Source organism: Papio anubis, chromosome 20 (assembly GCF_008728515.1).
Source record: "Papio anubis isolate 15944 chromosome 20, Panubis1.0, whole genome shotgun sequence".
Taxonomy (NCBI): Eukaryota; Metazoa; Chordata; class Mammalia; order Primates; family Cercopithecidae; genus Papio; species Papio anubis.
Genome location: NC_044995.1, coordinates 15810861 through 15830808, shown reverse-complemented (window position 1 = coordinate 15830808; position 19948 = coordinate 15810861). Strand labels below are relative to the sequence as shown.

Sequence of the window (19948 nt, the reverse complement as noted above, 5' to 3'; positions counted from 1 at the left end):
TTGGCAAATTAAATATAATTGTTTGAATAGGCCAGGCATGGTGGCTCATGCCTGTAATCCCAGCACTTTGGGAGACCAAGGCAGGAGGATTGCTTGAGGCCGGGAGTAGTTCAAGACTAAACTGGCCAACATAGGGAGCCTCTGTTTCTAGAAGAAAAAAAAAATGGTTTGAATAGCTAGTCACACAGTTCAAAAGTCAAAATAATATTATAAAAAGGTAAATGTGGAGGAATTTCTCTCCCAACTCTGCTGCCATCCTTCCCATTCTGTCCCTCTACCCCTCTACCTGCTTGTGGGGAACCACTTTATCAGTTTCTTGTATTTCTTCCTGTTAGTGCAAGTAAACAGAGTTGTAGATCCAAAATGTTCCTCGGTACACATACTGACTGGTACTTGGCTATTTTCACTTAATAGTAACATCCTGGAGAGTTTTCCACATCATTCCATAGAAAGCCTCCTCTTTCTTACGGTTTTTCTTCCCCCCACAGCTATGTAACACTGTTTTTTTTTTTTTTGAGTCAGAGTGTCGCTCTGTCGCCCAGGCCGGAGTGCAGTGGTGCGATCTCAGCTCACTGCAAGCTCTGCCTCCCAGGTTCACACCATTCTCCTGCCTCAGCCTCCCAAGTAGCTGGGACTACAGGTGCTCACCACCACGCCCAGCTAATTTTTTGTATTTTTAGTAGAGACGGGGTTTCACCGTGTTAGCCAGGATGGTATCTATCTCCTGACCTCGTGATCCACCCGCGTCGGCCTCCCAAAGTGCTGGGATTACAGGCGTGAGCCACCGCGCCTGGCCTGTACTGTTTTTGTGACTGTGCCTGGTCCCCTATAGACAGACACCTGGGTTGTTTCCATTTTTTGCCATTAGCAGGCCTCAAAGAATCACTTTGTACATAAGACATTTTGCAAGTATGCAGATTGAGCTGTAGATTTCCAGAAGCTGGACTCCTGGGTCAAAGATTATAGGCATGGGTAATTTGCTAGAGATGACCAAACTTCCGCTGTTGGTGTTATGCCACCGCACATCCCACCAGCAGTGTATGAGAATGCCTGTTGCAGATCCGACCATGCCAGTCTCCTGTTCAGAACCCTTCTGTGGCTCCCTAGCACCTTCAAGCAAAGTTCCATAGCCTGTAGGGCCCTCTAGGATCTAGCCTCGTCTCTTTCTCTCATTCTTCTTTTTTTAATTTTTTAATTTTTTTTTTTTTTTGAGAAAGAGTCTCACTCTGTCACCCAGGCTAGAGTGCCATGGCACAATCTCAACTCACCTCCACCTCTTGGGTTCAAGCGATTCTTCCCACCTCAGCTTCCTGACTCAGTGTGATTACTGGCATGCACTACCATGCCTGGCTAATTTTGTTTTTGTTTTTGTTTTTGTTTTTTGGGACAGAGTCTCGCTCTGTCACCCAGGCTAGAGTGCAGTGGTATGGTCTTAGCTCACTGCAAACCTCCACCTCCCGGGTTCAAGTGATTCTTCTGCCTCAGCCTCCCAAGTAGCTGGGATTACAGGTGTGCGCCACTGCTCCTGGCTAATTTTTGTATTTTTAGTAGAGGCAGGGTTTGACCATATTGGCCAGGCTGGTCTTGAACTCCTAACCTTGTGATCCGCCCACCTCGGCCTCCCAAAGGGCTGAGATTACAGGCGTGAACCACTGCACCCAGCCTATTGTTTGTATTTGTAAGAGAGACGGGGTTTCACTATGTTGACCAGGCTGATCTTGAACTCCTGGCCTCAAGTGATCGGCCTGCCTTAGCCTCCCAAAGTGCCGGGATTATAGGCGTGAGCCACCACACCCAGCCTCTCATTCCTCTCTTTTCATGTACCTTCAGGCACAGTGAAGCACTTTCATTTACTTGAAATAGGCTTGCTTTTTCCTGCCACAAGACCTCTGCACCCCTTTGCCAGGAATGCTCTTCCCTATTTTATTTTATTTTATTTTATTTTATTTTATTTTATTATTTTATTTTATTTTATTTTATATTTTATTTTATTTTATTTTATTTTATTTTTTTTATTTATTTATTTTTTTTTGAGACGGAGTCTCGCGCTGTGTCACCCAGGCTGGAGTGCAGTGGCGTGATCTCGGCTCACTGCAAGCTCCGCCTCCCAGGTTCACGCCATTCTCCTGCCTCAGCCTCCGAGTAGCTGGGACTACAGGCGCCCGCCACCACGCCTGGCTAGTTTTTTTTTTTTGTATTTTTAGTAGAGACGGGGTTTCACCATGTTAGCCAGGATGGTCTCGATCTCCTGACCTCGTGATCCACCCGCCTCGGCCTCCCAAAGTGCTGGGATTACAGGCTTGAGCCACCGCGCCCGGCCTTATTTTATTTTTGAGACAGGGTCTCACTCTGTTGTCACCCAGGCTGGAGTACACTGGCGTGATCACAGCTCACTGCAGCCTCAATCTCCTAAACTCAAGCAATCCCCCCACCTCAGCCTCCTGAGTAGCTGAGACACAGGTACATGCCACCACACCCTGGTCTCTTCCGCCTGTGTCTCCTGGTCTGGTTGATTCTCAGTCATTTTTCTGTCTCCTTTCAAATTTTACTTCCTCAGGGAAGCCCTCCCTGATTTCTATTCTACTAGATCAGGGTCCCCCCATCACCTCCTCATAGCTCCTTATGCTCTTTCATTATTATTTTCTTCCTTTCTGATCATCTTAATCAGTGTCTCCCCCCTCATCTGACTGCATCTGTCCTGTTACCCCCTATTGCCAAGTGCCCACATAGCACCTGGCACAGTGTGGCAGATGACTTAGGTGGGTTCTCTGAGTCCCACTCAAACATAACAGATAACATTAGTCTCATTAGTCTCAAATAACTATGTGCCAGGCACTGTGCTGTGCATCCTACACACCTGGTCTCCTCTAATCCTTACACCAGCCTTAGCAAGTAGACACCAACACAATTCCCATTTTCCAGATGAGGAAACTGAGGCTGAGGCAGGTGAAATGACTTAAGACCCTCCAGCTAGAAAAGAGCAGAGTCACGGCCGGGCGCAGTGGCTCACGCCTGTAATCCCAGCACTTTGGAAGGCTGAGGCAGGCGGATCACGAGGTCAGGAGATGAGACTATCCTGGCTAATACGGTGAAACCCTGCCTCTACTAAAAATACAAAAAAATTAGCTGGGTGTGGTGGCAGGCACCTGTGGTCCCAGCTACTCAGGAGGCTGAGACAGGAGAATGGCGTGAACCCAGGAGGCAGAGCTTGCAGTGAGCCGAGATTTCACCACTGTACTCCAGCCTGGGTGACAGAGTAAGACTCCATCTCAAAAAAAAAAAAAAGAGCAGAGTCACGATTCAAAGGCAGCTCCACCCTGCTCCAAAGCCCACTTTGCTAGACGGGTTCAACCAGGAGGTTCAAGATTGGAAGGGTGTGGAAGGACTGGGCTCAGGCATGTGACCTGGGGCTGGGTCGAGCTGGGGCTGGGCAGGTAGGCTGGCTTCCTCCTCTGGCAGCAAGCGTGCAGGCAGGTGGGTGGCCCTGGAAAGTTGCCTTTTTTGAGATGGAGTCTTATTCTGTCGCCCAGGCTCGAATGTAGTGGTGCAGTCTCTGCTCACTGCAACCTCTGCCTCCTGGGTTCAAGTGATTTTCCTGTCTCAGCCTCCCGACTACCTGGGATTACAGGTGCCTGCCACCACACTTGGCTAATTTTTTGTATTTTTAGTAGAGACGGGGTTTCACCATGTTGGCCAGGCTGGTAGTGAACTCCTGACCTCAAGTGATCCTCCTGCCTCGGCCTCCCAAAGCGCTAGGATTACAGGCATGATCCCAAACCTGGGACCACAGGTGCATACTACCACACCAGGCCTTTTTTTTTTTTTTTTTTTTAATAGAGATGGGGTCTTGCTATGTTGCCCAGGCTGGTCTTGGCCACTGTGCCTGGCCTCCTGGGAGGTATTTGAGGTTGCTGGGTATTGGGCGTGGGAAGGAAAAGGCCATGACCCTGCCCCTCCACACCCTGCCCTACAGAAGGCAGATGGGACCTGCAACACCAACTTCAAGAAGACACAGGCACTGGAGCAGGTGACAAAGGTGCTGGAGGACTTCGTGGATGGAGACCACATCATCCTGGTGAGTGGGCCACCTGTGTCCCAGAAAGTAGCAGCTTAAGACAGCCTCTATTTATTCTTGCTCCAAAGTCAGTGGTCTTCTGCTTTGGGTGGGGCTGGACTGATACTGGCTGGCTTTGCTCTGTCTGAGGTCAGCTGGTGGCTTGGCAAGGCTGGCTGGTCCAGGGTGGCTCTAGTCCCAGCTCTGCCGGTTGGCTCATGACTTGGCCGCATGTCTCTTGATAGCAGGATGGCCTGGGCTTGTTCTCACAGTGGAGGCAGGGGGCCAAGAGAACAAGTAAAAAATGCAAGGCCTCTTGTTGCCTGGGCTCAGAATGGCCACCATGATTTCTGCCGTTCAGCAAGTCATGTGACCCAGCCTGGATCGAAGGGGGTCGGGAGACAGACTCCGCCTCTGGATGGGAGTGGAGACTCATGGAATCCAGCACTTTTCTCCATGCCACCTTGATGAATCCAAGCCTTCACTCCCCCGCCCTGTCTTCCCCATGGCTCCCGCATTCCATCCTGGCTAGAGCCTGCCTACTCCTTTGGGGGAATGGGGTGAGGTCAGAGCTCAAGGTGGTCAAGGCCCCACAAAGTCCCCATGCTAACCAAGGAACCCTCCCTGTCACACAGCAAAAGTACGTGGCACGCCTAGAAGAACTTCGTGAAGCTCTGGAGATCTCCCCCTTCTTCAAGACCCACGAGGTGCGAGCCCTTGCTGCCGTGGGTGGAGATAGGGGTGTCGGGGTCCAGGTACATGGAGGGGAAACCATTGATGAGTTACAGGTCAAAAGATATAAAAAGGGGCTGGGTGTGGTGGCCCACACCTGTAATACCAGCACTTTGGGAGGCTGAAGTGGGAGGATTGCTGGAGCCCAGGAGTGCCAAGACCAGCCTGGGCAACATAGCAAGACCCTGTCTCTATTTAAAAAAAAAAAAAAAATGCTGGGTGCAGGGGCTCATGCCTGTAATCCCAGCACTTTGGGAAGCCAAGGCAGGCAGATCACCTGAGGTCGGGAGTTCGAGGCCAGCTTGACTAACATGGGGAAACTCCGTCTCTACTAAAAATACAAAATTAGCCAGGTGTGGTGGCACATGCCTGTAATCCCAGCTACTCGGGAGGCTGAGGCAGGAGAATCTCTTGAACCCGGGAGGTGGAGGTTGCGGTGAGCCAAGATCATGCCATTGCACTCCAACCTGGGCAACGAGCAAAATTCTGCCTCAAAAATAAATAAATAAAATAAAATAAAATAAAAACAGCGTCTACTGAGAGCTGACTCTGCCAACCACTGGGAGGCACCTGATGAGTAGGGGCTGGTACCATCATCCTGATTCTACAGAGGAGGAAACCAGTCATCAGTAGCAGTCCACGAGGCCTGAGAAGTCACTGTCTCTTTCTAAGTGAAGGCATTATCCAATTCTAGTTTTTAAAATTTTTTTTGGTCAGAATCAGTGTCTCACTGTGTTGCCCAGGCAGGAGTGCAGTGGCGCAATCATAGGTCACGATAGTGTCAATCTCCTGGGCTCAAGTGATCCTCCTGCCTGGACCACCTGTCACTGGAACTACAAGTGTGCACTACCATGACCAGCACACGATCCAATTCTTTAGTCTCTGCCAGGCTCTCCTCACTCATTCTGGATCCTGAAGGCATTTGAGTTTGCACGGTGGCTTAGCAAAGGCCAGGCACAGTGGCTCATGCCTGTAATTCCAGCACTTTGGGGCAGTTGAGGTGGGAGGATCGCTTGAGCTCAGGAGTTCGAGACCAGCCTGGGCGATACAGTGAGACTTTGTCTCTGTTTTTTTTTTTTTGAGACGGAGTCTCGCTCTGTCGCCCAGGCTGGAGTACAGTGGTGCACTCTTGGCCCACTACAAGCTCCACCTCCTGGGTTCATGCCATTCTCCTGCCTCAGCCTCCCGAGTACCTGGGACTGCAGGTGCCCGCGACCATGCCCAGCTAATTTTTGTATTTTTAGTAGAGACAGGGTTTCACCGTGTTGACTAGCATGGTCTCAATCTCCTGACCTCATGATCCGCCTGCCTCAGCCTCCCAAAGTGCTGAGATTACAGGCGTGAGCCACTCTGCCTGGCCTTATATTTTAAAAAAAAAAAAAAAAAAAAAAAAGCTGCCAGGAGCAGTGGCTCACACCTGTAATCCCAACACTTTGGGAGGCTGAGGTGGGCGGATCACGAGGTCAGGAGATCGAGACCATCCTGGCTGACATGGTGAAACCCCGTCTCTACTAAAACATACAAAAAATTAGCCGGGCTTAGTGGCGGGCGCCTATAGTCCCAGCTGCTCTGAAGGCTGAGGCAGGAGAATGGTGTGAACCTGGGAGGCGGAGCTTGCAGTGAGCTGAGATCCGGCCACTGCACTCCAGCCTGGGCGACAGAGCGAGACTCCATCTTAACAACAACAAAAAAAATTAGCCGGAAATTACTTGAACCCAGCAGGTGGAGGTTGCAGTGAGCTGAGATCGTGCCACTGCACTCCAGCCTGGGCAACAGAGTGAGGCTCTGTCTCAAAAAAAAGAAAGGCCGGGCGCCGGTGGCTCAAGCCTGTAATCCCAGCACTTTGGGAGGCCGACGGGTGGATCACGAGTCAGGTGAGATCGACTACTCCCACACGGTGAAACCCCGCCCCTACTGCCACAAAACTAGTCAAGGAGGGGTGGCGGGTTCTGTAGTCCCAGCTACTCGTGAGGCTGAGACAGGAGAATGGCGGAACCCGGGAGGCGGAGCTTGCAGTGAGCTGAGATCCCGCCACAGCACTCCAGCCTGGGCAACAGAGCTGACTCCGCCTCAAAAAAAAAAAAAAAAAAAAAAAAAAAAAAAAAAAAGAAGAAAAAAAACCAAAGGCATGGTGATGCATGCCTGTAGCCTCAGCTACTCAGGAGGCTGAGGCAGGAGGAGGGCTTGAGTCCAGGAGGTCAAGGCTGCAGTGCATTTTGATCATGCCTCACATTGAACATTTGCTGTGTATTTGCTATGTACCAAGCACTGTCTTAAGCACTTAATGTAGATTAATTCATACATATAACATGCCCAGCAACCTCTGAGGCAAATGATCCTACAGTCAACCCCTTATCCTCAGATGATCTCTTCCAGTCCCCCAGCAGATGCCACGAACTGTGGATAGTACTGAACTATAGACTGTGTTTTCTTAGTCTGATAACCAAGGTGGCTCCTAGGTGACTCGTGGGTGGGTGGCAGATACAGCATGGACACGCTGGACAAAGGGATGATTCGCTTCCCAGGTGGTATGGAGCAGGATGGCACGAGATTTCATCACAGTACTTAGGACGGTATGCAACTTAAAACTTATGCATTGTTTATTTCTGGAATTTTCCATTTAATATTTTTGGATCACAGTTGACTGAGAGTAACTAAAACCAAAGAAAATGAAACGACTGACTGGGGACTAACTGTATTACTCTTACTCTGTATATGAGGACGCAGAACTACAGAGAGGTTAAGACACCTGCCCAAGGCTGCACAGCCAGGAGGTGGCACAGCCAGGATCTGAGTCAGGTAGCCAGGCTCCAGGGTTCATGCTGTCAGCCACCCGGCTCTGCTGCCTGTCAGGAAGGGACCTTGGCCAGTGCCTGCTCCTTCCTTAACCTCCCGTCTCTCCCCCGGCAGGTGGTAGGCAGCTCCCTCCTCTTCGTGCACGACCACACCGGCCTGGCCAAGGTCTGGATGATCGACTTCGGCAAGACGGTGGCCTTGCCCGACCACCAGACGCTCAGCCACAGGCTGCCCTGGGCTGAGGGCAACCGTGAGGATGGCTACCTCTGGGGCCTGGACAACATGATCTGCCTCCTGCAGGGGCTGGCACAGAGCTGAGCTGCTCAGCCACCGCCAGGTTTAATTGGATGGTGCCAGTCTGGCTGGAGGAGCCCTGAGATGCCATGGGGGGCCTGAGATTGGCCATGGGGGAGCTGGCCTCCAGGGATGGGAGAGATTGTGTCATGTGCCACACGAGACCAACGTGGAAAGGTCTGAAGGGCCCTGGGAGATCAGGTAGCACCTGGCCCCATCATGATGCAGGGGCTATGGGGACCTGGAAGGAACACGATGAGGCAGTGAGTCAGAAAAGCCAGAACGGGGTCCCCCGATCTGCTGGGAAGGCTTCTGAGGGGCTGCCCTGAGAGCATTCAGTTCAGATGTCACAGGGTGTGGCGTGACAGGGTGCCTGTGGACACATGAATCACTTCTAACCTGCCTCCCTGTCAGCCTCCAGGCTGCCAGCTGGCTGAGGTCTGGGACTGGGTTGGGTTCATCTGTGGTGCCTCAGCGGGTCAGGCATCGTTGGTGAACAGATGCAGGCGCTGCTGGACCATCTAGGGAGAGTGACAGTCTTCACCGGGGAGCCGTTTGGGTGCTGAGCGACAAGAGACTCAGAGGGCATAACCCCATGGGACTGGACGCAGCCTGAGGGCTGATACCACTGGGCAGTATCCTGCCCTGCTGTGGCCCTGTGGGATCCTCCATGCCCCTCAGAGGACTCTGCTCACCTCCTGCAGACCCAAACCACCGCCACATCTGTGCCAGCACTGTGACAGTACTTCACTCCTCTGCACCAGATCCGGCCTCAGGACTTCCACCTCCTGCCTGACCCCCAGGCTTCTCTCTCCTTTCTCCTAGCAAACAGTGGCAGAAAGGAGGTTCAGAGGCTGGGAAAGTGGGCCTCCCCCTGCGACTCAAGAGCTGCTGCACTCAGGAGGGCCCCATCCCATCCCAGGCTGCTGCAGGGAAAAGCAATGGGTGTGTGTCAGAGGCGCAGGGTGGGTGGGGCTGCCAGCCACGACCCTGGCCTGCAGCCTGATTCAAACCAAAGACTATAGAACCCTGGGGTGTGGCTAAGGCCCCTCCAGCATGCATAGCCAGGTCTTCCTGGCCCTTGAGGCTGGGCTGGTGGACAGGCACCTACCTCTTCCCTAAGCTGAAGCTCCCACACTTTCTTCCAGGGCTGAGGAGACGCTCTCCTTTTCTACTGACCATCTTGATACTTATTTATACGAGAGGCAGTTGCTGCACGGGGTAGTACTGGGAAGCAGGGGGCAGAATGGCTCTGCTGAGCCTCCTGCCAGTGACAACACCCCAATAAACAGGACATTCAGAGCCAATGTTGTAGAGCTTTTTATTTTGCATCTGGAGTGTATTTGGGCACTTGGGCTGGGTGGGGTAACAGGATAATGAGCAGTTTGGGAAAGAGGCAGGCTCCAAGCAGGCTATTTCACTCACTTGGCGCTCACTGGGCGGCTATTCTTGTGCCTGGATGTGTTACAATGCAGGGGACACAGTAGTGACCGAGGCTGCTCCAAGCCCTGGCTGGGATGGGGGATGCACAGGCAGGCTGCTCAGGGCTGGGATGGTGGACACACATCCTCTTTACCCTGATCACTGGTTAGAAATATTGCACTGTGGCTTGGCGCAGTGGCTTACACCTGTCATCCCAGCACTTTGGGAGGCCGAGCCAGGTAGATCAGTTGAGGTCAGGAGTTCGAGACCAGCCTGGCCAACATGGCAAAGCCCTGTCTCTACTAAAAATACAAAAAGTTGGCGAGGCATGGTGGTGCATGCCTGTAATCCCAGCTACTTGGGGGCTGAGGCAGGAGAATCACTTGAACCTGGGAAGTGGAGGCTAGAGTGAGCCGAGATCACGCCACTGCACTCCAGCCTGGATGACAGAATGAGACTCCATCTCAGAAAAAAAAAAAAAAGGCAACACTGCTCTGTACAGTTTCCCTAAATGACACAGGCTTGGTTAGGGACAGAGAAGTGATCCAGACAGGCCTGGTCCTCCTACTTCAGAGTGGAGAGGTCAGGTATTCACGAAGCTGGTAATCACACACACTCACTAGATGTTTATATGGGTGGATAGGAAAGTTTGTGGTCAGCACCATAATGTTCAGGGAGCCAGGAGACAGCCTGGCTGAGAGACACTAACTACCTAGCTTGAATCCTGACCCTGCCACATGCTAGTCATGTGACCTCAGGCCAGCGATTCTACTTCTCCAGGCCTGTCTTGCCATCTGTCAAATCGGGTCCATTTAGCACCCCCCTTACAAGGTTGTCAGACCTGCTAACACAGGTAGAGGGGCTGGCACAGGTAACTGCTCCCAGGTGGGCTTTAAAACTGTGAAGACATGAGGTTCCGGGGGCGGGGGGTGTCTTGACTGGGGCTGGGGACTCTTCCCTGAGGTAGTGATACCTGAGCCTCAATGGAGAAGTTACGGAATGATCCTCAGCAGAGGGCTGGGGTGGGCCTCAGTGCTCCGGGGATTTGAACACTTCAGGGCTGATCTGAAAGGCCAGTATGACTGGTAGGTGGCAAGTGTGAGGAAGAGCCTGCGCTAAGGGGGGTGAGCTGAGGCTGGCGCAGTTCAGTGTCCCTGTCCTGTGAGCAGCAGAGGGCCCAGGCTCCTTAGATGTCTCGTGAGGTGACAGAGGCGGTCCCTAGTAAGAAACGGACGGATGCAACATTCAGATGGGAGAGGCAGGCCACAGGGTCTGGGCTGCCGTCAGTCTCTCCCTAGAGGGACCAGCTGGTGCTCAATACTGCAGGGGGTGGGCCTGGGGTTGGGACGATGCCCAGGCTTGGGAGAGATGGAGTGGGGGTGGCCCTGATGAAGGATCCCTGGGCTGGAGGCCCTTGAGACCCAGCTTAAACCTTGGGGCCATCACACAGAGGGAGAAGTGGGGGCACACTTGAAATGGTGAGCGAGCTAGGCTGCAGCCTGGGACCGCAGCCCCAGCTAATGACTGCAGTCTTGCGGTGTGAGGAGCAAGGCCTGGCCACAGAGGCCAGCCCGCACCCCACCCACGGGCACCACGTACACCCGGCCGTCGGTGGCCCGCGAGGGTGAGAAGTCCGTCAGCTGCAGGTTGCTGTCCCGGACTTGGTCGTAGTCCCACAGCTGATAGTGCCAACTCTTGCCCTGCTTGGACAGCAGGTAGACAGCTCCCGGGGAGCCCTCCTCCGGCAGGGATGGTGGCTGGCAGGGCGTGCCCAGCACTGGGTGGAACAGACCCGGCAGCTCAGGGTCCTCAGTGTAGCCGAGAGTGGGCACAGCCCGAACACCCAGCAGGACCCCTGGGGGAGAGGAGAAAGTGGTGAGTGGCAGTGACTGAGCCAGGACCAGGTGCTGGGGCTAAGTTCCGCCCCCTCCCATCCCTCCAGGGTGGGTGCAGCTGCCATTCCTAGGTTACAGTGACGTTACTGGTGACCAGTGGGTTGGGATTTGGTCCCACCACAGCATCCGGCTCCAAAGCTGTAGGCGTTTTAAGTCTTACCTCCCCTGGCCTGACAGCACGGGGGAGGGGGGAAGGGGGGGAGGCAGCACGAGATGGAGCAAATGCCGTCACCTGGTCATCTCCCGCTGTCTAGGGAAGAGATCCAAGAGGAGCTGTCGAGACCACACAGCCATGAAGAAGCTGAATGGAGCCTCCCCCGGACCTCCTGACGCGGACCAACCTGGTCTTTCTTCAGGCGGGGGAATGATGAAGATGGTGCTGGCAATGCTTACAGAGACGTGCCACATGCCAAGCCCTGTTTCTTTTTTTTTTTTTTTTTTTTTTGAGACGGAGTCTTGCTCTGTCACCCAGGCTAGAGTGCAGTGGCGCCATCTCAGCTCACTGCAACCTCCACCTCCCACATCCAAGCGATTTTCCTGCTTTAGCCTCCCAAGTAGCTGGGATTTCAGACACATACCACCACGCCCGGCTAATTTTTGTAGTTTTAGTAGAAACAGGGTATCACCATGTTGGCCAGGTTGGTCTCAAACTCCTGACCTCAAGTGATCCACCCGCCTCGGCCTCCCAAACTGTTGGGATTACAGGCGTGAGCCACTGCGTCTGGCCAAGCCCTGTTCTGAGTGCTGCGTGCTATGCCTACAAGGCAGCCTTATGAGGAGGGTGCTACTGTTACCCCTGATTTCCAGATGGGGAAAGGAATGGCCCAGAGAGGCGACGATACCTGCCCAGAGTCACAGAGCCTAGAAGAGGCTGCGCCAGGCCTGGAGCCCAGACGTTCTGATCCTGAAATCTATGCTCTGAGCTTCCGTTTGTAGAAGCTCCAACTGGCGGACACCTGGGGCCCAGCCTGCCCGGTGCTATGCTAAGTGCCCAGCCTGCCTGGGGAGACACCAGCACAAGGAGTGAGAATGTCAGGGGGTTAATGGAGGCCAGGGAGACCCAGGATGAGGGGTGCAGACAAAGGAGGGGGAACCCACCTGCACTCACCGCCCAGTGGGCCTTGTGGCCCTTCCTCTGACACGGCTCATGGTTGAAGTCTTCGTCGTAGCTGGTGCTGGCATTAAGGTAAAAACGATAGCATGGCCCTGGGACCCACCCTTCGCCACCCCTGTCCTCCTCCCTCCAAGGCCCTGGGATACGGGATGAGCAGGGGATGTCCAGTGACCAGGTGCTGCAGGACGAGGTCTCTGTTGGGACCGCCCAGGCCGCCAGAGAGCAGCTTGGCCTGGCAGCCCAGCACCTCCTGAGCCAGCCTGCCCATGTCGGCCACTGCATGGTGAGAGCACACAGAGGGGGCTTGTTGCGTGTGCCCAGCACCGTGCCGAGGGTTCACAGTGGGCGATGCTTCCGACCCTCACCATGACCTTCCACCCATTGGTACAAATGAAGAAAATGAGGCACTAAAAGCGTCAGGGGCTTGTCCATGGCCACAGCGAAGAGGTGGCAGAGCTGGGTTTGCAACCCGTGCAGCCAGCTCGAGTTCATCTTGTAACCTCTCTGCTCTACTGGGCAGTGGGAAGGGCCCGAAGAATGGAACAAGACACCCTGACACACGGCTGCCAGCACCCCACCCAGCCTCTCCAGTCCCAGCCTCATGAAGAGGTGATGGAGCACGCAGCCACCCAGCTCACCTGAGAACATCTCTCCCTGGGCCGTGTAGCCTCTTTCCGTGGCCACCTGCACGAGTCTCTCCAGGGGGACGCCACTGGGGGGCGACAGGAGAGTACCTGCCATCCACAAGGCCACCAGCCCGCATCTGGGGACAGACAGGCCCAGCCTGTCAATCGTATGTCACAGCCTCCTTACCTGGAAGCTGGAGTTGGGGAACAGGTTTGCTGCCCTGGAGGAGTCCCCCCCTCCTCCCAGGCCAGCGAGGGAGACCTGACTCCCCTTCAGGGGAGAGCCCAAGGCTGAAGGGCTGGGGGTAGAAGGGTGGGGAGAGGTCACCTGAGCTTCCTGGCAGGAGGAGCCAAGGTGGAGTTGGACCAGGTTCATTCGTTCATTCCTCGGATGTTCCAACTATGTTTACTATGCAGATACCCAGAAGCCCTAGTGGAAAGTTCCCCCTTTCCTTCCCTCTTCCTCCCGGCAGGGACAATCCACTCCTCTTTTCCAGATCAGTCGTTAAGAAGCCCAGCAAGGCAGAGTAAGGGCAGCAAACGGGCTGGGGGGGGGTCCCGCATCAGGGCACATACTGAGGGCCTTCTTGGATGAGGGACGGCAGGTCTGCACAGAAGAGGATCCACCGCAGGTCACCTCGGAACCTGAAGCAGAGCCGCGCTCAGTCACCAGGGAGCCAGCTCTGAAGCACCCCCGACCTTGAGGTCTGGCTGGGAGTGGGGTATCCAGGGACGATGAAGGGAACACAGGCCTGGCTGTCCTAAGGCTGAAGGAGGCTCCTGGTTCAGTCACTGACTTCCCCTTCCTAAGCTTCAGGTTCCTCATCTGGTTCATGGGAATGGTCCTTCTGCTTGCCTGCTCCCTGCTCTCTCTCTGTTATTGAAGGGTGAGGAGTAAAGGGTAGCACTTTGCAACCAGGTGTATCTGAGGAAATTTCTCAAAGTGGTATCTCCATCTCCAACTCTTTTTTTCTTGCACTGTTGCCCGGGATGGAATGCAATGATGCAATCAAAACTCACTGCAGCCTCGACCTCCCAGGGTCAAGTGATTCCTCCTGCCTCGGCCTCCTGAGTAGCTGGGAGTATAGGCATGTACCACCACGTCCAGCTAGTTCTTTTTATTTTATTTTATTTTATTTTTTTGAGACAGGGTTTTGCTCGTTTTGCCCAGACTGGAGTGCAACAGTGCAATCTCAGCTCACTGCCTCCTGGGTTCAAGCGATTCTCCTGCCTCAGCCTCCCAAGTAGCTGGGCTTACATGTGCACGCCACAACGCCCAGCTAATTTTGTATTTTTAGAAGAAATGGGGTTTCACCATGTTGGCCAGGCTGGTCTCGAACTCCTGACCTCAGGTTATCCACCCACCTTGGCCTCCCAAAGTGCTGGGATTACAGGCGTGAACCACCACGCCTAACTCTTTTTTTTTTTTTTTTTTGAGACGGAGTCTTGCTCTGTTGCCCAGGCTGGAGTGCAGTGGCGCAATCTCGGCTCACTGCAAGCTCCGCCTCCCGGGTTCACGCCATTCTCCTGCCTCAGCCTCCCGAGTAGCTGGGACTACAGGCGCCCACCGCTGCGCCCGGCTAATTTTTTCTATTTTTAGTAGAGACGGGGTTTCACCATGGTCTCGATCTCCTGACCTTGTGATCCGCCCGCCTCGGCCTCCCAAAGTGCTGGGATTACAGGCGTGAGCCACCGCGCCCGGCGACTCTTTTTATTTTTAGTAGAGATGAGGTCATGCTATGTTGCCCAGGCTCCAAACTCTGCGATTTGTTTTTCCCTTCAAGTCTGTTTCTTGGGCTGTTCAACAGTGAAAATCCCTTCACCAAACTTTGAATAAAACCAGGTAACAACATGCTTAAGGCCTAAGACAGCACCTTGATAGTGAATCTTTGTACCCTGGGGGAGGCCACTCCGATAGTTTGGCCCTGGGGGATTCATTCCTTTTTTTTTTTTTTTTTTTAAGACAGGGTTTCCCTTTTGTTGCTCCAGCTGGAGTGCAATGGCGTGATCTCGGCTCACCACAACCTCCGCCTCCTGGGTTCAAGCGATTCTCGTGCCTCAGCCTCCCGAGTAGTTGGGATTATAGGCATGCACCACCACACCCCGCTAATTTTTTGTACTTTTTCTGTGTTTTTTTTTTTTTTTTTTTTTTTTGAGACGACTGGAGTGCAGTGGTCCGATCTTGGCTCACTGCAAGCTCCGCCTCCTGGGTTCACGCCATTCTCCTGCCTCAGCCTCCTGAATAGCTGGGACTACAGGCGCCCACCACCATACCTGGCTAATTTTTTGTATTTTTTTTTTTTTGAGACAGAGTCTCGCTCTGTCGCCCAGGCTGGAGTGCAGTGGCCGGATCTCAGCTCACTGCAAGCTCCGCCTCCTGGATTTACGCCATTCTCCTGCCTCAGCCTCCCGAGTAGCTGGGACTACAGGCGCCCGCCACCTCGCCCGGCCAGTTTTTTTGTATTTTTTAGTAGAGACGGGGTTTCACCCTGTTAGCCAGGATGGTCTCGATCTCCTGACCTCGTGATCCGCCCGTCTCGGCCTCCCAAAGTGCTGGGATTACAGGCTTGAGCCACCACGCCCGGCCTGTATTTTTTTAGTAGAGACGGGGTTTCACCGTGTTAGCCAGGATGGTCTTGATCTCCTGACCTCGTGATCCGCCCGTCTCGGCCTCCCAAAGTACTGGGATTACAGGCTTGAGCCACCACGCCCGGCCAATTTTTTGTATTTTTAGTAGAGATGGGGTTTCACCGTGTTAGCCAGGATGGTCTCGATCTCCTGATTTTGTGATCTGTCCGCCTCAGCCTCCCAAAGTGCTGGGATTACAGGCGTGAGCGACCGCGCCTGGCCATTTTTTGTATTTTTAGTAGATATGGGGTTTCTTCATGTTGGTTAGGCTGGTCTCAAACTGCTGACTTCAGGTGATCCACCCGCCTCAGCCTCCCGAAGTGCCAGGATTACAGGTATGAGCCACCGTGCCTGGCTTCCTTTTTTTTTTTTTGAGATGGAGTCTTGCTCTGTCGCCTGGGCTGGAGTACAGTGGTGTGATCTTGGGTCACCGCCACCTCCACCTCCCAGGTTCAAGCAATTCTCCTGCTTCAGCCTCCTGAGTAGCTAGGATTACAGGTGTGTGCCACCATGTCTGGCTAATTTTTGTATTTTTAGTAGAGATGGGGTTTTGCAATGTTGGTCAGGCTAGTCTCGAACTCCTGGCCTCAGGTGATCTGCCTGCCTTGGCCTCCCAAAGTGCTGGGATTACAGGTGTGAGCCACTGTGTCCGGCCCATGCTTATTATTCCTATCCCAAGGCTGGTAAGAGGGCAAGGTTCGGTTCGTTTGTGGGGGTGGTATGGACTGAGAGCTTGTGGTTCCCAGTTTAGGGTACCCTCCCGATGAAATATGATACCACATAAGTATGATTAAAAGCATGGAGGATGGGCGTGGCGGCTCACGCCTGTAATCCCAGCACTTTGGGAGGCCGAAGCAGGTGGATCACCTGAGGTCAGGAGTTTGAGATCAGCCTAGCCAACATGACGACACCCCGTCTCTACTAAAAACACAAAAAATTAGCCAGGCATGGTGGCGGGTGCCTGCAATCCCAGCTACTCAGGAGGCCGAGGCAGGAGAATTACTTGAACCCGGGAGGCGGAGGTTGCAGTGAGCCAAGATCACGCCACTGCACTCCAGCCTGGGCAACAAGAGCGAAACTCCATCTCTAAATAAATAAAAAAAATAAGAAGCATGGAGCCAGGCTGGGTGCAGTGGCTCACGCCTATACTTCCAGCACTTTGGGAGGCCAAGACAAGAAGATTGCTTGGGCCTAAGAATTCAAGACCCAGCCTGGGCAACACAGCGAGACTCTATATCTACAAAAAATATATATATGTACAAAAAATTAGCCGGGGATGGTGGTGCATACCTGTGGTCCCAGATATTTTGGAGACTGAGATGGGAGGATCACTTGAGCCCGGGCGGTTGAGGTTGCAGTGAGTTGTGATACAGCTACTGCATTCCATCCTGGGCAACAGAGCAAGATCCTGTCCCCAAAACAAACAAACAAACAGCCTGGAGCCCTGCCACCAGAGTTCAGATTGGACTCTTCCTCTTTTTTGCACTATAGCTAAAGGGCTTCACTTCTATGAGCCTCAGTTTTCTCATCAGGAATATGAGACAAAAACAGTTTCTACCTCATGGGGTTGTTGAGAAGATTCAATAAATTAATATTTAAACATTTAGAACAGCGCCTGACATAGGGTAGGCACTCAGTAAAGGGTGGCTATAATTTGCATTAAATTTGCCTCATCTCAGTGTGGGCATTTAGGGAAGATTATAAATGTGTCCACAGGCTGGGTGCGGTAGCTCACGCCTGTAATCTCAGCACTTTGGGAGGCTGAGGCAGGTGGATCACCTGAGGTTGGGAGTTCGAGACCAGCCTGGCCAACATGACAAACCGCGTTTCTACTAAAAATACAAAAATTAGCTGGGCATGGTGGTGGGCACCTGTAATCCTAGCTACTCGGGAGGCTGAAGCAGGAGAATAGCTTGAACGGGGAGAAGGGGGGTGGGCAGGCGGAGGCTGCAGTCAGCCAAGATGACGCCAGTTCACTCCAGCCTGGATGAAAGAGAGAAACCCCATTACAAAACAAAAACAAAAACGTGTCTAGAGATCTTGGAGTTTCAATGTGAGTCTGGGCAAGTCTTTTCTCCCTCTTTTCAGCCAGGCAATCATTAAACCTCAGCCTCACAGCCCCAGCCCAGGTCTGGCGCTCTCCTTTCCCCTACCACCTGGGTCCCTCGATGTCCCAGTTTTCTCAAGACTCCTAAGTACCACTTCCACAGGACGCCTCCTTCCCTGCACAGAGCCTCTCCAGGGCTCCCCCATGCCCTCAGGAAAGTCCCAGTCCCTTCGCAGAGCCCGCTCTGTCCTGCGTGGGCTGGCTCTGCCGCTTTCACAGCCTCATGTTTGCCACTTTTCCCGGCAAGTTAAGGACATATTTGCAGTTCCTTGAATAGAACATGTCCTCATTTCACTCCAGGCCCCTGCACAGCTGGTTACTCTCATCACACAGCATTTGCACGACTTGCTCAACAGCACTCAGGGTTCCCCTTCTCCAAGAAGCTCCCCCTGACTCCCCAGCCTGGGTCATACACCCCTCTGGGCTTTGTCATGACAGCCCTGTCCACTCTGGGTTGTCACTGTCTGGAGGGATGGAGGGATCTGTTTCCCCCACTAGACTGGGCACTTGCTTTTTTTTTTTTTTTTTTTTTGAGACAGAGTATCGCTCTGTCTTCCAGGCTGGAGTGCAGTGACACAATCTTGGCTCACTGTAACCTCTGCCTCCGGGGTTCAAGTGATTCTCCTGCCTCAGTCTCCCAAGTAGCTGGGACTACAGTCGCATGACACCACACCCGGCTAATTTTTGTATTTTTAGTAGAGATGGGGTTTCACCATATTGGTCAGGCAGGTCTCCAACTCCTGATCTCGGGTGATCCACCTGCCTCGGCCTCCCAAAGTGCTGGGATTACAGGCATGAGCCAACGCACCCAGCATGGACTGGGCACTTGTGAGGACAGCTTTCTTCATTGCTGGAGGCACACCACCATGGACGGGATCTAGGCGGGGGACCTAAAGTAGTCAGGCTGTTTGATCATGAGGACACGGGAACCGCCCCCCCCCCAAAAGGAAATGGAGAAGCGACTAGGGCAGAGCCTGGGTGGTGGGTGGGGCATGGAGACCCTACCGGTCCTTGTGCAGTTTCAGGAGCCTCTTCACATCTTCTCTGCCCTTGGGGACCGGGCCAGCCTTCTCCAAGGCCTCCTTCAGGAGCTGGCTCTTCTCCAGGCCGAAGACATGAGGGGGAGCAGGCCCCGTGGCAGCGGGTGGAGGAGGCAGTGGGGGCGGTGGGGGAACAGCGGTCTGCTGACTCCAGGGAGGGGATGGTATAGCTAAAAAGTCCAGGGGACTTGGGGGTAGAGGAGGAGATGGAATGCTGCTGGCTTGGGGTACAGGGGTTCTTGGAGGAGGGATTGGTGGCTTTAGGGGAGGAGAACATGGAGAAGTCATTTTGGGGTCTACAGGAGGGGCTGAGAGGTTCAGAAGGCGGGGAGGGAAGGATCCTCCAACAGAGAACGGTCTCAGGGATGGAAATTTTAAAAATTTACGAGCTGAGTTCCAGAATCTGGGGGCTGAGCAGTGGCTGTGAAAGGACCACAGCTAATATTTGAAACCATGGGAGCAAGAATTGTGAGGGTGACTCAAATCATAAGGCACCTGACAGTTAACAGGGTGGGGTCCTTAAATCCGGAACCGGATCTGTGGTACCGGTTGGGTTACCTCGGGAGTCTTATGTGGACAGTTAGTAGGAGTTAACTCATTCTTTGGGGCTAGATGTGGAAACACATGAGTAAGTTTGGGATATGAAGGCTCAGACCTAAACTGAGGTGCCTTAAGGGTGCGACTTAGGAGCCCAGGGCTAAAGATTCGGAGAACTTAGGTTCACTACCCCCTCACATCCCAGGCCCGAGTTTGGAACCTTTGGGCTGACCTTTGAGTCAGAGGTCAAGAGGTCAAAATGGACACCTGGCAGGAAAAATGGCCTAGTTGTGGAGAAGGTCCCGGAACCAGAGCAACAAAAACGTCTGTGGGTTGGAGAAGACTCAGAGATCAGAGGCCGGTGGGCGCCGTGATAACCGGTGGAAAACGAAAGGGAGTCAGGAAGTAAGGTACACCTCCCACTCCCGGAAAATGGCGGCCCCCGCACACTGCTTTTTCCATATCACGTGGTATCACATGCAACAGTGCCCGCCCATTTGGCGATCACGTGACAGAAAACGCAGCTCTGGGGGGAAGAGGCGGGACTTCAAAAAGGATTGCCTCCGGAAGACACCACAGCGCCAGACGCGTCCCGATTGGCAAAATACTAGTGACCTTCACTGATTGGTCCGTAGACCCGGGAGTCACGGAAGGAGGTGGGCTTTCAGGGAGTCGGGCGGGGTTTTTCTACCTAGGCGGGAAC

At 53.5% G+C, this 19948-nt stretch overlaps 2 protein-coding genes across 8 annotated transcripts in view; one reads left to right on the top strand and one right to left on the bottom strand.

The window, feature by feature from the left end:
• Positions 1-9183, top strand: part of ITPKC (inositol-trisphosphate 3-kinase C) — a 27634-nt gene extending 18451 nt beyond the window's left edge. The window contains exons 5-7 of the mRNA XM_003915559.4: positions 3974-4075; positions 4690-4761; positions 7697-9183. Coding sequence (XP_003915608.2) covers positions 3974-4075; positions 4690-4761; positions 7697-7900 — 378 coding nt within the window. The 3' untranslated portion in view covers positions 7901-9183. The remainder of the gene's footprint in view (positions 1-3973; positions 4076-4689; positions 4762-7696) is intronic.
• Positions 9181-19948, bottom strand: C20H19orf54 (chromosome 20 C19orf54 homolog). 7 transcript variants are annotated; one of them, XM_031659434.1, is made up of 7 exons: positions 18674-19948; positions 13510-13578; positions 12946-13070; positions 12454-12583; positions 12292-12362; positions 10898-11153; positions 9181-10516 (listed from the first exon to the last, which is right to left on the bottom strand). In XM_031659434.1, exons 1-7 carry the CDS (start codon positions 18994-18996, stop codon positions 10444-10446), a joined length of 1047 nt encoding a protein of 348 aa, XP_031515294.1. In that variant the 5' UTR covers positions 18997-19948; the 3' UTR covers positions 9181-10443. The 7 variants fall into 7 exon arrangements, with proteins under 7 accessions (XP_031515294.1, XP_003915612.2, XP_031515295.1 ...); XM_003915563.5 differs by having other exon boundaries at positions 9181-11153; XM_031659435.1 differs by having other exon boundaries at positions 9181-11153; positions 13262-13578; positions 18674-18787.

Coding starts and splice junctions, on each gene's coding strand:
- C20H19orf54 (XM_003915563.5), bottom strand. CDS start 18,996: ATGACTTCTCCATGTTCTCCTCCCCTAAAGCCACCAATCCCTCCTCCA. Junction 13,579..18,673: donor CTGAAACTGCACAAGGACCG/GTAGGGTCTCCA, acceptor GCTCTGCTTCAG/GTTCCGAGGTGACCTGCGGT. Junction 12,363..12,453: donor GGACATCCCCTGCTCATCCC/GTATCCCAGGGC, acceptor TGCCAGCACCAG/CTACGACGAAGACTTCAACC.